Source organism: Telopea speciosissima, chromosome 8 (assembly GCF_018873765.1).
Source record: "Telopea speciosissima isolate NSW1024214 ecotype Mountain lineage chromosome 8, Tspe_v1, whole genome shotgun sequence".
In the NCBI taxonomy this organism is placed as follows: domain Eukaryota; kingdom Viridiplantae; phylum Streptophyta; class Magnoliopsida; order Proteales; family Proteaceae; genus Telopea; species Telopea speciosissima.
This window is the reverse complement of record NC_057923.1, coordinates 3212195-3228422: the sequence shown is the minus strand read 5'-3', so window position 1 is coordinate 3228422 and position 16228 is coordinate 3212195. Positions and strand designations below refer to the sequence as shown.

At 40.9% G+C, this 16228-nt stretch overlaps 2 protein-coding genes across 3 annotated transcripts in view; one reads left to right on the top strand and one right to left on the bottom strand.

Annotated features, from left to right (window-relative positions):
* The window catches only part of LOC122638238 (RNA pseudouridine synthase 7-like), a 28044-nt gene extending 14035 nt beyond the window's left edge, over positions 1-14009 (top strand). The window contains exons 12-14 of one of the 2 annotated variants that reach the window (XM_043831105.1): positions 1376-1491; positions 11111-11113; positions 14000-14009. In XM_043831105.1, the coding sequence (XP_043687040.1) occupies positions 1376-1478 (103 nt within the window). In that variant the 3' untranslated portion in view covers positions 1479-1491; positions 11111-11113; positions 14000-14009. Of the gene's footprint in view, positions 1-1375; positions 1675-11110; positions 11114-13999 lie in introns of those variants that run through there. The other variant, XM_043831106.1, reaches the window with a different exon arrangement.
* Positions 6613-7057, bottom strand: LOC122638240 (glutaredoxin-C5-like). The gene has a single exon (XM_043831107.1). The coding sequence runs from the start codon at positions 6984-6986 to the stop codon at positions 6615-6617; it is 372 nt and encodes a 123-aa protein (XP_043687042.1). The 5' UTR covers positions 6987-7057; the 3' UTR covers positions 6613-6614.
* Positions 14010-16228: the final 2219 nt, after the last annotated feature.

The window sequence follows — 16228 nt, the reverse complement described above, 5'->3', positions numbered from 1 at the left end:
TTAGCTGAGAAAAGAGAAGATGATAGAAAGGAATATAACCAGCTAGTGTAGTATAAAGAAGAGAGGTATTCCTCTATCACTTGAGAATTGATTATAATTTATAGGGAGAGGGTTTCATACGATGCTAGAGTGCAGTTTTGCACCAATAGGGGGAAGGGTGACGAATCGTCCAATAGGTGGTGCATTTATTGAGGAGAGAGTGTGTGCAGTCCATGGGTGGTTTGTGAGAGGGCGTGCACAAGAATCTACACATTGGCTTCATGTGCTTTTCCCTAATTTATAAGTCATGTTGCTGGGTTTTTTCTGGTCGAAGTCTATCTTGTCTTTACCATACGAGCATTCACTTTCTAGCTCTTCCTTTTGCACATAGTTGTCACGGCGTCTAGGCGACCCAAGGCGTTGGAGTGGGGGCCTGGACACAAGGTGCCACCAACAAGGCGCCTGGAGGCCAAGGTGATGCATGAACTCAGTACAACTTACCATTCTTCTTTGCTTAAATGTTGACTAATTTTCCAGCTCAGCCTTTCTTAATCTATTGTCCCTAGTGAAATATCACAGTATCCACTTCCAAGAGCACACTGAATGATGTTAGACTAACAATTGGATGGGGAAATCATATAAACCTTTATATTCTGTATTAAAGGAGCATGGATCCTCTGTGATGTGTCTTTTAGTGGTAGCCTTGCATGGCACATTTGAGTCGAAGGGAAAAACATTTGAGGTTATTGTGGAGAAAAAACCCACCTGATTATGGTCACCCATATCTTTAGTTGATGAGTTGGTTAAGTCAGGAGTTATTAGGGATGTTTTGTATGTGGGATCATTTGTCTATCATGTGGCCCTCTTTGACGTCTCCCGACCTTTTTTGGGTTGGCATGTGTTGTTGTACTTTAGCCATGTATTTTTCTTTCTTTTTCAATAGAATTGAGTCACTTAACCGGGGGAAAAAAATTGTAAGGCATTTTCATGGGAAAATTGTTCAAATGCTTTTTCCTGACTTCTCATATCAAGATATCCGTGCCACTAACACAAGGTCGGGTCCATTCTAATTTGGTTCTGCAGAAAGTTAGCAAACCCAGAATAAGATTTTCAATTCAATGCTGATGATTGTCTGATATTTTTTATTGCTCTGTATAACCATCAAATGCTGATGATTGTCTGATATTTTTTTAATGCTGTGTAACCATCAAATGTTCACGTAGTACCGAACCCATCTATGCAAATTTATTTGGTGATCTGACTGGAATAATAATACTAGATTGGAAAGTGGTGCTTAAAGTCTTCCATCTCATGGTCATATGCATTTTGATAATTGTCAATGTTATCTGTGCCACAGCCCATTATGTTTTGGTAAATCTTTTCTTATTTGTTGCAGATATGGTGGACATGAAGAGGGTTTGTGGCTTCATTGTTTGAAGTACTTGGGGCCTGGGTGGATTTATGAATGCCCACATCCAAGTTGGGCATCTCTTAGTTAATCTCTCTCTCTCTGTGCCTCCCAGTTTTATGAAGGTTGGTCGCAAGGGTGAAGATATGTCAAGTGAAAAATCACTTACAGAAAAGATGCCAAGAATCATGTATCAGTATTTTAAGCATAAATCTATCCTAAATGTCAGTTGCAGAGAAATCTTGAGCACAGAGGCACTAATGAGAGGTGAAAGCATATGTTTTGGACTATATCTGGCGCCATATACCTGAACCTGTGTGTGTGACAAAAAAGGATGAGATGAACAATTGGTACTTCTCACTTAAGCTTTTCGTATCAAGTTGCATTAGATTAGAGATTCCGAAGACAGATATTTATTTGGTAATACTAGTGCGATTAAATTAAACTGGTATTGCCCTTCAATGGACCGTTTACTCTGCTGGCTGCGCAGGCTGAAGTGGCAAATTTGGTCTCCAAGGTCAGATCAATGGTTGTTACTTTCAGGTTAAGTCTCGACTGACTGTTAAGCTTTGTGTCTACTGCATTATTATATTCATGTTGGCAATTTTTGCCTTTATGCGGTCCATTGTAGAGATGCTTCTCTCCATGGGACCCTTATTCTGCCATGTCATAGGACGACGTGGCAATTTTCAGTACAAATAGGACCAGATTTCGATAATATCCTAGCGACAAAAACATGTAATAATTTAATTGGGTGGGTTTCAGGCTGGTTTGGGCTAGGAGTCTGGGACTAAGGGGTGAGCTAGCTCTTGTGGTGGCCTGCCTGAGCCCGGACTATTTGGTATTCATTAACGGTGTCATCGGATGTTCGTGTCTCCCCCCCCCCCCCTTCCCACCACAAAGCCCCCCCCAAAAATGTTATTACTTATATTTAGTAATCATGGGTGGGTTCATATTATAGAGGATCATAAGCTCATTTTGTTGGTGAATTTTCTGCCCCAAACAAATGGAGAAGTGCTTGAAAATAGAGTTTACGTAAGTGACAGTTTATTCTATTATAGTGAAGAGGTATTCTCATAATTTTACAAATCAGTAAACACATTTTAACTACTACTTGTGCTTGTTTTTTAGTTAAATTTAGTAAAAAGGTGTTCTAAGCAAGCAGGATAGGGGAGCGTACTAATGAGATGCAATAAAATGGTGTAGCACATAGGAGGCCAGTTCATGTGAGGATGAAAGAGATAAGACATAGGTGCTAGCATACCCTGCCCCAATTACGGGTCAGAGAACCTTTTTCCATGACATCATTCTTGTATGCCACATGGCAAGTGGTGACAAAAATGTTGATTTGCCCTTTTATTAAATTGCCCACAAGGGCAAAACCCACAATAACAACCAGGTTATAAATGGGCCCAGGTTCAGTAGTATCTTCTCTTAGTAGAGAATGAGAACCAGAGGGTAAATTGTTTGCGTTAAGTATCCCTGTTAGTGAGAATCTGTAAATGCCCTAATCACATTTCCTTGGCTGTTTTAAACTAACTCATTATACTCCTAGAATACAGGATCACAGTGGTGAAGCAATGGACTGGGAAGGGCTGGGGTCTAATGCCATAACCTCTTGTTTCTATTCACATACTCAACTATAGTCACATGCATGATCATGTACTCTGGAGTACCTGTTTTGCCGCATAGAAAGCGATGAGGCTGAGGCTTGAAAACTTGAATAGGGGACCTTGGGATTGTCTACAAATTTCCAATTCCATCATGTGTACGGTCAATTAGCATAATCAGAGTCAGCGAGAAGAGAAAGACATAGAAGTGCTGGCATACCCTATTCTAATGGCTTAGAGAACCTTTTCCCAATAAAATGTGATACTTGGAATAATCTATCTTTTTTTTTTTTTTTGGAGAGTATGGAGTAATTATATTAATAAGAATAGAAGAATTTACAATCTAAAGAGGAATTTCCCTCTGGCATCATCTTGCACAAGGGGAATCAGACCTGCTGGAAGGTCATCAGCACAAAAATGGAGCTCATTGTAGGAGTCAAGAAGGCTGGCGAGGAAATCAGCACAAGCGTTTACTTCTTGCACATGGTGGATGAAAGAGCAGCACTGAAGACTATCGCTAAGGTCATGAATCTCCTCAACAATTCCTATAGCATACCAAGGGATCTTATAGGTGCCCAGAATCACTTGAATTGCAACGAGAGAGTCAGATCGGACTTGGATTCGAGTGTAGGCGATGGATTTGGCCTTAAGCCCACTTTTGATCGCATAGAGGTCCATCCTTAGGATATTGTTGTCTTCGGTTGCACCAACCAAGGCAAATAGAACGTTCCCTCCATCACGCCCGATAGAGCCATACCCACCTCGATTCTCTTTAATCGACCCATCACAGTTCACAGCGACCCAACCCTGGGGGGCCGAGGCCAGGTTAACGGCCAGGGGCCAAAGAGCGTGTAGTAGGTAGAAATCTGCCATCTAGCGCAGAAATCCCTGTTGGAGCTGGAATCAGGGATAGGGGTAGCTGAGTTCGAGAACTTGGCTCTGGTATCCTGGACAATATGAGCCAACACGGAGTTTGGATTACAAGTGAGCTGTTTGAAGGCGACCTCATTCCTCGTCAGCCAGATTCTATAGATTGTGGCCACCATACTGAACTTGCAAACTTGACTGCAAACCGAATTATCGGCAAAATGGTGGAGGGCCCAGGTGATTTCTTCTGTCCAAGATCCAAGCGGGTCTCTGTTATACCCATTCAACTTCAAGATACCTTTCCAAACAGTAGCAGAGAAACGGCATTGAAAGAAGAGGTGGTCGAAGGATTCGGGGTTCTCTTTGCAAAGGCAGCAAGTAGTGTCCTGAATGTCTGTCCAAGTAGCCAGCCGAGTGAGGGTGGGGAGCCGTTGACGGAGAGCGAGCCGAGCAATAAAAGAGAATCGAGGCTGGGCATTCGGGAACCAGATGAGATTGTGCCAAGCAACCTTAATCCCCGGTTGTCTGAAAGCCTCGCAAGCAGTTCTAAGAGAGAAGCGACCATCAGTGGTGGCTTTCCAAATGGCAGTGTCTTCGTGGAGTCTGGGAATAAGTTTGGTTTGAAGAATATCTGTAGTCTTGTGAGCAATATCTGTGTCTTGGAAAGGACTAGCCCAATCAGCACCCCCACCTTCCCTGTGGAGAGTGCTCATAGTATCGAAGGGGTTGCGGCCCAGAGCTTCCGCAATGAGAACTCTTGGCCTGACGAGGGGACCATCTGGGAGCCAAGGGTCGAACCATAGTAGAATATTCGTGCCATCCTTCAGGAGGTAGTGAATACAGGAGGAGGCAATAGGCCGAGTCTTTAGAATGGATTTGAGAGTAGCAGAGCACTTAGAGGGGATAGGAAGAGACCATGTGACAATCTTTGCAAGCTGTCTAGGACTGCAAAAATATTCCAGATCAGTGGTTTATGATTGGTGTATATGATTTTAGGGTTTTTTTTTTTTTTTTTTGGTAAGTATGATTTTAGGTTCTAAGCTTATAGTGTATAGAGCCTTAGAGCCTGGATTTCAAAAAAAAAACCGCGATTGGATTGGTCGATTTGGATGGAATCGGCCGAGGCGGTTGATCCTGATTTTGCCGTATTACGCAGAGTCATTCCTATACGAAACTAGGGTTAAGGCATTTTTAGGCTGATGCTGACTGATTTCTCACCAATCTGGAACGATTCCAAATCATGAGATTGATTTGGATCCTGATTTCAGGTTTGTAAACCCTAAATAGAGGGGTTCCACTAAAAATCAGATCGGGTAGACTGATTCGGTCTGTTCTAGATTTCAATAGGTAGAGGCCGATCCCAATTCCGGCTGATGTGGGTCAAACCAACCCCGTATGGAAATTAGGTTTTAGGTTTTTTTGGGGGCCAATTTCTTACACCGATTCTGGTCGAATTAGCCGAAACGATTCGGATCCCAAATCCTGTAAAGATCGTTGATCACGCTACACGCATCGCCTGATCGTTTAATACATGCTCTTCGTCAAACTTTTAAATCGAATCTGGATTCTAGGTCCTAGAAGAGAAAGACGAGAGAGAGAGAGAGAGAGAGAGAGAGAGATTCTCCCATAATGCACAAGCTTCTCTTCTCATCTTTCTCATGCTTAAAAGCCGCTTGATCTGTGTTGCATTTAACGGACATTTAACACTACTAAGGTCGTCACAGTCGCAGGAGCAGTGGAGGAAGACGGATTTGGATCTTGTGCAGCTGTGGCGGGAGCTGCACTGTGCAGCTCGAAAACAACCCCAAACACGGGTGGTCATTTCACATGTGGGGTTCAGGTGAGATCCACCGATAAAATAACCACCTTACTCCTGTTTTTATTGTCGGTTTAACGGTGCTGCACAGGTGCAGCTCCCGCCACGGCTGCATAAGCTCCTTTTCCGGAGGAAAACCGCCTTTCTTTTAAAACCACCCCCCACCCACCAAAAAAAATAACCGCCTTTCTTGAACCTCGTGATCCGCGTGCACCGATTGAATGGCAGAGCGTGCTTGTGCAGCTGAGTGCCGAGGGATCAGAGATAAGAGTCTAAGACGCGTGGCGGCGTTCACGCTTGTGATCGAGTGATAGGCGAGAGATGAAGGGCAAAAGTGAAGGACCTCACTCGTCAGAGACTCTGTCCACTGACCAGTGCCAACTCAGCCGAGTCACCGACCTATGGTTTCTCCTTATCCTCCGTGGCAGTTTTCCTATCTACCATCCGTCACTTCATGCCATGTCGTCATACCTTATGCCACGTGGTTCAACCAAGAAGAAGAAGAAGAATTATTGCAGTGTTGTTGCAGCAAACCCAGAAAAAAAAACAAAGAGAGAGCAGTTTAAGTTAACGATGAATCAATTACAGTTCTCTCCAACTTTTCTTTTTTTCTTTCTATACAGAGGAGGGATCAATTACAGTTCTATCTGCAATCTGCAACATCCATTACAAGAAGATACTCAAGAAAAAAAGATCCCATTACCCATAGGAAGAGAATTAGGAAAAATGCCTAAGAATAGCAAAGAAAAGAAAAGAGAAAAGCATTAGTCATTACTCATCACTAATTTATCCAAATGTCAAAATGGAGGAGAACCAAACGAACCCACTTCATCCTCTCCTTTTTTCAGGTCCTCTCATCATCAACTCTTCTTCTATGTTGCCTTCGGGGGGGGGGGGGGAGGAAATGAAACCTTCAGAGTTCAGAGTTCAGAGTTCAGAGCCAGAGAGCTCCAGCCTCCTTGAGGAGCGGGACCAAAGTTCCATTAATGTGAGAAGCCATAACTCTGTCCATGGACCCAACGAGCTTCCCACCGATGAAGACGACGGGTACAGCAGAAGAAGTACCGAGCAGCCTCATGAGAGCTTTCTCCATCTCTTTCCCTCTGGGGTCCTCGTCAAGCTCGTGCACAGCAGGGTTAACACCCATCCCACAGAAGAGCCTCTTGATGGCATGACACATACAACAACTGCTGATGCTGAAGATCACAACCGCGTTCTCTGAGGCAAGTCTCTCCACTCGCTCCAATGGGTCACTCACGCTTCTTGACGACATATATGATCCCCACGACCCCATCTGACAGTGCATTGCCTCTGCAGATAAGTTAAGAAGAAGAAGAAGAAACAGTGAGGAATGACGAATGGGTTAAGTGGGTATTTATAAAGTGAGGTAAGGCCTAAGGGCTAAGGGAGGGAGTGTGGCTGGCTGGGGCTTTCTTTTTTTCTCTAAATTCTTCTTTTCGTCAGCGCATGCAGGAGAAGAAGAAAGAGATTGGATTATTACGTTATGTTAAGGGCTTAAGGCCTTATTTAACAAGTGGGATTAAGAAGAACTGAAGTACTGAGCAGACCAACGTAATGGTTTTGTCACCTTCTTAGGATTAAAGCTCAGAGAAGGCAAAAAAGTAGAAATTAAAGAAGAGGGAAAGGACGAAAGAGGACTAGAGGAGAAGAGACAAAATGAAATAAATGGATAATTTATCCATTTTTTGACTCAATTTTACATTTTTCCATCCAATGGAAGAATGGAGAGGAGGAGTAGTGTGCGTTGTTGTTGGGGTTGGGACATGAGACAGACTTTTGCAGTAGGGTTTGTTGGTTATTAGACGGCTGTGCCCGTCTTTGTTGTCGGCTACACTTGAAAAGGTGGAGGTGGAGTGGCCTGTGGCCATCACGATCTATTAAGCCTTGGCCTCTGTGTGTGTGTGTTTTTTGTTTTTTTTTTTTTATTTTAAAAACTTCTTAAAGTGATCCTCTCTCAACCTTTGAGCCTCACCCTACCCCACGCGCATGTTTAGTTTTAATCAGGGTTTCAAGTAAGGTTATGAAAATCGAACCCGGAGATCAATTGGTCTGTGCCGATTCGAGTGATCCAATTTCCAATTTTTGAAACAGTGGTTTCAAGAACCGCAGATGAATCAGCTGATATGGATCAAAATCGGTTGAGATCGATCTTGCTCGGCTGATCCTTGTATGGATTCTAGGGTTAGGGCATGTTTGGATATGAGTTGATTCCAATTCGATTACATAGCAGAATTGGCCGGGACCAAACCGGATCCGGATTCCATGTCCCGGGATTTTAAACCATATTCAGGAATATTGAAGCTCATAGTCCCATTTCCTTCCTTCCTCTCTCCCTTTTCTGTAGTTCGAACTAGACTTACTCATAGGCAGTAGTAGCGATCTAGTGTGGTCTTCTTATCTTTTATATATGATAGGTTACTATTTCCATACAAAACGTTTGATCCCATGACATTTGAATTACTACTTATTATATGTTTGCTAGCTAGCTAGGGACCTCCCTAACATAGATGGATGGATGTAGTCCTATGGAGTTTTATTATTTTGATATATTTCCCATAATCCCATTCCTTATTGGGATTTGAACTTCTTTATCTTTGTATATGTGATCATGGTTAAACAAGTTTGCAAGATTTATCTAAACTATAAAGGAAATATAATCTGGGTTAGTCATCAATAGATCAGAAACATGATTATCAAGTTGGGGAAGAAAGAAAGGATGCGAATTTTAGTTTACGTGATGGCTTTAATTTTTTCTTTCTAGTTTCTATTAAGTTTGTGATTTTTATGTTTGTAATTGCTCTTTCTAGTTTCTACTGAGTTTGTGATTTTATATTTTATCCAGTTTGAATCCCCTAAACTAAGAGAGAAGAGGTATATGATTCTGATTTTATAGGATGTTGGGGTCGTTAAAGTTTGATATGCTTTTATGTAATATACGCAAGGCACTGAGGTGAGGTATGTACTAAGTACTGAGAGAAAAGCAGAGAGGGTAGAGAGAAATCTAAAGAGCACAGGGAAGAAGATTGGAGAAAGGAGACTGGAGAGGGCAGGTGTTGTCGTGGTGTGGGAAACTGGGGAATCAATAATAAAAGATAAACAACTGAACCCATACTCGTAAATAATGAATGAAGGATATGGTAATAGTACCAAAAAAATTAAAAGAAACTCGTAAACCACAGAAGTGAACAGTAAATGAGGAGATGCCCATCAGCTTTTTCTCAGTATGAGATGAAAGTGGATATAATTCTAGAGATATCTATCTAGTATATAGGTCTTGATTTGGGAACCCAGGGGTTGGTTATATATTTTCCCATGCTCCTTTCTATATTCTCAGGTTTTTGAACTTTACAGAGAAATAGCAGAACAGAGCAGGCTATAAAGGCTAAAGCAAGAAATAAATAAACCTTCCGGCAAAGCTTATACACCAAATGACAATTGACCATTCTAACTTGAGAGTCTCATGACCTCTTGTCATTTAAGAATTATGTGATGCTTAGAATCCTTAATCCCCCACCAAAAAGCTCTGCAAATGTTACCAATGGATGCATATATATATATATATATCTCCATCCCTGCAATTTATTTCTAACCTTGTCCAAATCAAAGAAGAAGAAGAAGAGCATTGACACTAAAAAGTGAATATTTAAGACCGAGGTCTCATAAATAAAAAAAAAAAAAATGTGAATAGAGAAGAGTGAGTTTGGATCACCTACCTGTACCTGTAGTTGTACGCTTCACATGTGATTAAGTGATGATATGTATTCTTTTGTTACCATAAATACCCTTCCATATTACTATTTCAAGTGTATAAGAGAGCATATCGTATTGCTTGCTCCCGACCCCAATTAACCCTCACCCCAACTACCTCTCATGAATTGATAGAACCTCCTTAAATTTTGAAGAAACTCAATCTCCATTGCCTCAGTAAATTTTTTTAAAAGGTCATATCAGTAAACATGAAATGTGAAATCCTTGACTATTGTAAAAAGATGGGCATGCGATTGCGGTTTACGCAGTCCTTCACAAGATTTTTTCTTTTCCTCCTTTAATGAGGTAGATCCCTTATGTACGAATCCATATCTGTTGAAATTCCACTTCCTTTTTTAGACATGTATGTACCAATGTAATGAGACTGTATCACAATCCCTCTCCCTACGAACAATTAGTTAGAGATATAACAGGATTTGAAAAAAAAAACGTGAGTCATAAATCACACAGCTCATGATAACATCCATAGTAACAATAGGAAATCTAAAATAGCACATAAATTAATGAATGTAGAAATCAACATGATCATAGATACGACTTTGCCATCTATACCAATTAAGAGTCTAAGACTAGTTGTAAATTTGTGATTGATTTGTTAAAATCTTGTAGGACTAGGAAGCACTTCAACTACCAAGGGGGAGCATGGAGTGGGGGAGAAATGGTACATGCCTTAATATGACACAAATGTGTTCAGGGGAATCAAACCCATGACCTCCTAAGGGGGGTGGGGAAGCAATTCAACGGGCAAACCTCCAACCAATCGAGCTAGTGGTTATTCACGAAAATGCTGCTCGATGCTGGATGCCCTATGTAATCAGTGACATGGAGTTTAACCCTCCAATTATTCCCATTTCATTTCATCACGTAATAAAAGCTCTTCCTCTAGGATTAGCTGACAGCAATATGAAGCATCCGTATCAGGTTGAATTGGATGGTTTTGCTTTTAGTTTCAATTAAAAATTAATTTTAATTAGATTTACCCCCAATTAAAATGAGAACAACTACCTAGCACAATTGATAGAGTGTGGAGTCCTGGAGTGCAAAAGCCCACCCTACTACAAGGTGTCAGGTTTAAGCTTCATGAATCTCATCTTGATCGTAACCTTCAATTAGTGGTTTGAAAATATCAACCGGCATATACATAAAATCGATTTACGCCTATCTAAGCCAGAATGAACCGGTCATGTAAATTTTTGGGGGCTTATCATTTTGTTTCTTCTGTCTTTATCTAATAATGGGGAAAGTTTTCATACATAGGCTGTATAAGTCGTGTATGGGAGAGGGTGGGAGTTTCTTCAAGACATTAATTAATGGGTGGGGGCATGTACTTTTTCAACTCTTTGGGAGAGAAGACATGATCATGCATGCTTACATTGCCGGATATGAAAATTTTCCCCAAATTTAAAAAAAGAAAAATTATCCCTATAAAAAAGTTAGATGATATTCACAAGACAAAATTCAGCAGGGAAAGTTTTGATGTACCTTCTACCGTGTCCGTCAGCTAAGTGTGTCAACCTAAACCAATATGAATAGGCCGATACGATTGAGTGATGATCGATACAAAACCGACACCTAAAACCTTGAGGAGAGAATAGAGAGAAATAGAGGAGGAAGACACTTTCTAGGTCGGCTTGTTAGCAGGGGGTGTGCTGTCTCTCTGTCGGTCAGTTTCTCTCTCTCTCTGAGGACCAAAGTGAGCATGTCACAATGCATACATATCCAATGTTTGCTGGAGCATGAAGATTAGTTGCAGGTAGGGCCACCACCAGGCCCCAATCTTCTCTTGATCTCTTCCCCTACCCTTTTCTCAGTTTTGTCTTATTCTATCATCTTTCTTACAACAGAACCTGACGCTCCAATACTATCTTTCTTCAACCCCAAACAGACAAATTCCTAATCACAATATAACACCTCATCTCCTCTCAAAGGACTCAAAACCCTCAAACTACTCATATGGCCTTTAAATTTTTCCGGGTAAGCCGTTGAAGTGAACGACAAAGGCGGCTTTTTGTTTTTTTATTGTAAGTCCCGGTGTTCGCTCTCACAGGCGGCGAACGGCTGACGTTGCCGTCCGTTGACTGCCTTCTTGTTTTTTTGTTTCCTTTCAATTTGTTTTTCATTTTTTTCTGTTTAATAGTTTAGTATCGCTTTGTCGCTTTCGAATCCCTAAAAGTGCTAGGTGGGGATGTAGATATTCGGCACCTGGACATCCAACTATGGACCTCAATGAACTCAAACCATTGGATGTCCGAGCCATTAGGTGTCAACATCTCCATAGAATGTTAGGGTTTTGAGTTTAAGCATTAAGTTGCTTAAAGCAATACATCATGCATATCAAGTTTGGATAAATAGATTGCAGTCTCCTGCTAGTATTTATAGAAAAAATTAGGGTTTTAAGTTAGACGGACTCTTATCTAGTGGGATCTACCACAACCTGATTCCTTATTCAAGTAAACTTATATTAGAATATATTTTAAGATAAAAAAACATAACCAACATAGAGCACTGCTACACTGCACACTTTTAGGAATTGAAAAGGATTAGTTTTTCGTCTGTCTTAGTTTGATCTGGGCAAGGCTTCTCTCCAGTCACTTGACTGGTCTAACAAAATATGAGCCACCATTAGTTTCAATTGACTAGAGAGGATCTGCGAGCAGCATTTGGTGCTTCTGGCCTTTTATGCAAGAAGATTTCCCGTCTATCCCATGCATCAGTTCTGGTAGCTAACGGTGCTTTTGTCAAGTACCAGAAGGTAAAGCTGCCAGGTGGCCCCTAATGCGATGAGATTTTTTTTCTTCCGATAATTAAAATGGGGGAGGGTTCAATCCTTAATGCATTAATTGGAGATAGCTTAGCTTCTCGACCATATGTAAATGGGTTAAAATTTTATTGCAAATTGAGAAGCAGTAATTTTGTTATGGGAAATTTACACATACCCCCCTGAGGTTTAACGAAAGAATATTTTCAACCTCCAAGTTTGGAAAATTCTGCATACCCCCCTGAGGTTTGCAAACGGTAATAGATAGGTCCATTCCGTCAGTTCATGACTAACATTGTTAAAAAATAGACTTGAACTGACGGAATTGCCCTTACACAAAAATTAAAAAGAAAAAAAAAAAACACCTGCAACTCATCTTCCCCAATCGATTTTGGGGAAGATGAGCTACAGAAATGGGAACACCATGGAAACCGATACAGTGGCACGGCGAGCGAAGGTTATATGTAATCCAATCTCGACCTCCTCTATTCCAGAACGAACACATAAGGGTTCTGCATTTCCCAAAGTTCAAAATCGAATCAAGGATCAAATTTCAATTATCACGATAAACCCTAAAACAAGGGAAGTCTCCACAGGGAAGCTCTTTTGGCTAACAAAAAAAAGTTAGGGGAATTTTTGCGGAATTCCTATTTTGGTGGTTCTGGTGGTTCCTCTGCAACTAGTCATGAAAACTATTCTCTTCTTTCTATGTGGTGAAGGAGAAAAAGAAGGTGGGTGGAGTTTGTAGCAGAAAGGACTAAGGAGTGTGGCGAAGTATTGCGATAAACACAATGTTGTCGAGGGTTGGGTGCTCATAGTACAGGAAAAAATCTCCAGTACATCTCGCCCAATGAACTTATGACCTGTAATTTTATCCCTATTGCTCTGAATCCATTTTTGGTAAATGACGGCGCATCTTCATCTTCTCAATCGCTCTGTTACTAATCACAATTCACTGCTTTTCTCTCCTCAACCTCCTAACTTTCTCACTTCATAATCTACTACCCCGAATTCAAAATCTTCTGTTGTTTTAAAAAATTCTCTTGTTTTCTTAATCTTCTGAGAGCTCTAAGAAAGGCAAATTCAGAGAAATTAATTGTCCAGCAAAGAAGAAAAAGAAGAAACAATGAGGAAGAGAGGACAACCCTCAATTTTAGGTAAAAGAAAAAGAGGACAGAAATGGCAAGGCAGTGTAGATCAATGATGAAAACTAGAAAGATAATCTAGGGAGATTTCCACAGGTTTCTTGAATTCTTTTCCTGTGAGTCACAAGGACCAAAAGTCAAGGGAGCTCTGGAATCTGGGAAAAGCAAAACCTGAAAGGCTGAAATCATAACTGAAACTGATAAAACTGAATTAAAAGTTTGATAAAGGAAAAGGATCTTCTGGGTACTACCCAGAAAGATGGTGATCGTTTCCAAGGTTTATGTATTTGTAAGTTGTTCTCTTTTCCAATTTTAATTGACCGAAAAATATTCAAAATGTTCACCTCATTTCTCCTCTTCTGAAACGGATTCAAAGAAAAATAAAAAGAAATTGGACACAGGATGAGGATTTAGTACTAAAAACTGAGGAAGAACAAGAAGAAGAACCCTTAGGGTACTTCTGAAACTGATTTGAGTTTGTTGGAATTCTCTTATGCCAATCAGTTTGACCTGGTACTTCATGAAACAGATCGCCTCCGTAGGGCAACTCAAACTCCAAGTTCTTGCCCCCATTAGCTTCTCCTATCATCATAATCGAGCCCTAAAATGTGCTCGAGTTACCGCCAGTCCCGGATTTCAGAACTAACCATTCGATTGCTTGCTGGTTTCTAGGATCCTTTCTTGCTGGATTCAAAAAGGGAAAAAAAGAACCCATTAAAACTTGACAAGAGAGAGAAAGAAAGGTATACCTGCAACTCATCTTCCCCAATCATTTTGGGGAAGATGAGTTGCAGGTGTTTTTTATTTTATTTTCATTTTTGTGTAAGGGCAATTCTGTCAGTTCAAATCTACTTTTTAATAGTGTTAGTCATGAATTGACGGAATGGACCTATCTGTTACCGTTTGCAAACCTCAGGGGGTACACAGAATTTTCCAAACCTGGGGGTTGAAAATATCCTTTCGTTAAACCTCAGGGGGGAATGTGTAAATTTCCCTTTTGTATTATCAGTACATGATTCAATCATAGTTACTTTCCTCCAATACACGTGGCCTCACGCCAATCTACACATCATATCACGTGGTTCTTTCGTTAGCTAAGATCCACACCCCTTCTTAATCTTTTCCCTCACTGTTTAATTGATAATTGATGTTTTTTTTGAAAGAGGGATAGATACATTGCCCCCTATCACGCTTAGGGAGAGAAGAGTTTTGATAGGTATCGATTTGTATATAAATGACTCATATCATTAAACAATGGGAGAGGAAAAAGAGTCTGTGAGAGAAGCATGCATTTCATGGTCAATTTGCTTGATCATAGTTTTGTTTTTGGATTGTGGATCTGAGGAATTAGTTTTTGGAGTTCGCTGTTATTCTGTCACCGTTAAGCTATTCTTTTGATCCTTTCCAGGGTTTTTTGCTAAATGCAAAATAACCCAATTAAACACGACAAAGATTCATAGTGAGTGTCCAAAACACGAAGCGAGTGCGGGAGCGAAAGCTTATAGTAACAGCCTCAAAAGTAAGTGTGATCTTTGGTCAAGAGCTGCTTTAGAGCATGTTATGTCCACATAAATGTATATATACATGGGCCTTGAAGCTTCATTGAATTGAAAAAAATATATATGGTGAACAACAGAAGTACCTTCAATGTTTGATTCGATAAGAATTTAAAATTCAGAATTAGTCAATTAAGTCAAAATTTCATTTTGTTTTTTCGGTAATTGGAAATCTATTGATGAAAGGAATGCCTTAGAAACTAAGGCTTCATTTACACACAAATCATGAAGTCAAAGAGTGGAACTAGACTAAACCGTCATACGCACTAATGATAAGGTCTTCTTGACAAGGGAATGAACTATACCATTTGCTTCCATTGAAAGAAAAGAAAAATTACAATCATTAAAGACGAAAGAAAGATATTAAAGTCAAATTTTCATTTTACTCCAAGCATACTCTTAACTCTTAAGCAATGGAGTGTTTTACACAAAGCTGTGCAAGGATTGAGCATATGTTCTCACTTGGTAAACATGAATTGGAGGATTGAGAACGAAAGCACACAATGCCTTCCCACAGAATTTATCTAAAGTAACAGAAGTTAAAAAAAAATTACTGCTTAGAAATGTTATCAAACAGATTTGATCCCACAACTTCTCTCACGTAGAAGAATATGCAAGTCAACGATTGGGAGGCCTATGAAGAGTTAGATTCACTAAGAGCTGGTGCTGAAACTCAAAGCCTTAGCTGTGTGTGTACTGCAGCTCGATTCCCCAAGAAGTTTATCCCAATGGTCCAGCTGCCCAGCCTCAGCCGGATCAGGATCGTCTCTAGGGAGCCCAGCGCCCAGGGTGCTGCCAGGGGCATCCAGCGGCTGAGCTGTGCCACACATATCTCGGTGCATGCCTAGGGATCTGTGTAGTACAGCCCTACGGCTGGCAGCACCCTGGGCGTACTGGACTCCCTGGAGACGAGCTAAATTCACCTCAGCCTCCGCCTCAGCCTCAGCCTTGGGAGAGGCTACTGCCCACATCATGGATATATAGCATAGTGCGGTACCCATATCTGTATCAGTTGATACCAATACAGGTTGAGTGTATCGGGCCAATGGGATCTCAAAAAGTCACTTTTTTGGGTGTTCCACTGACTGTCTCCTATCAGTAATGGCCGATATGCCTAATACAATACCATGTTTTAGAACCACGGTTGCAGCATGGCTGGCTGATTGCTCTTGGTGCCATATCGACCAGAACCAACGTATGGAGTTCAATCAGTCTCAGGCCACTGATCTATCCCTCGCTTCCTCTACGGGCTTACCTCAATTTATTCACCCATATATAGAAACTGCAACTTCTGGTGTTC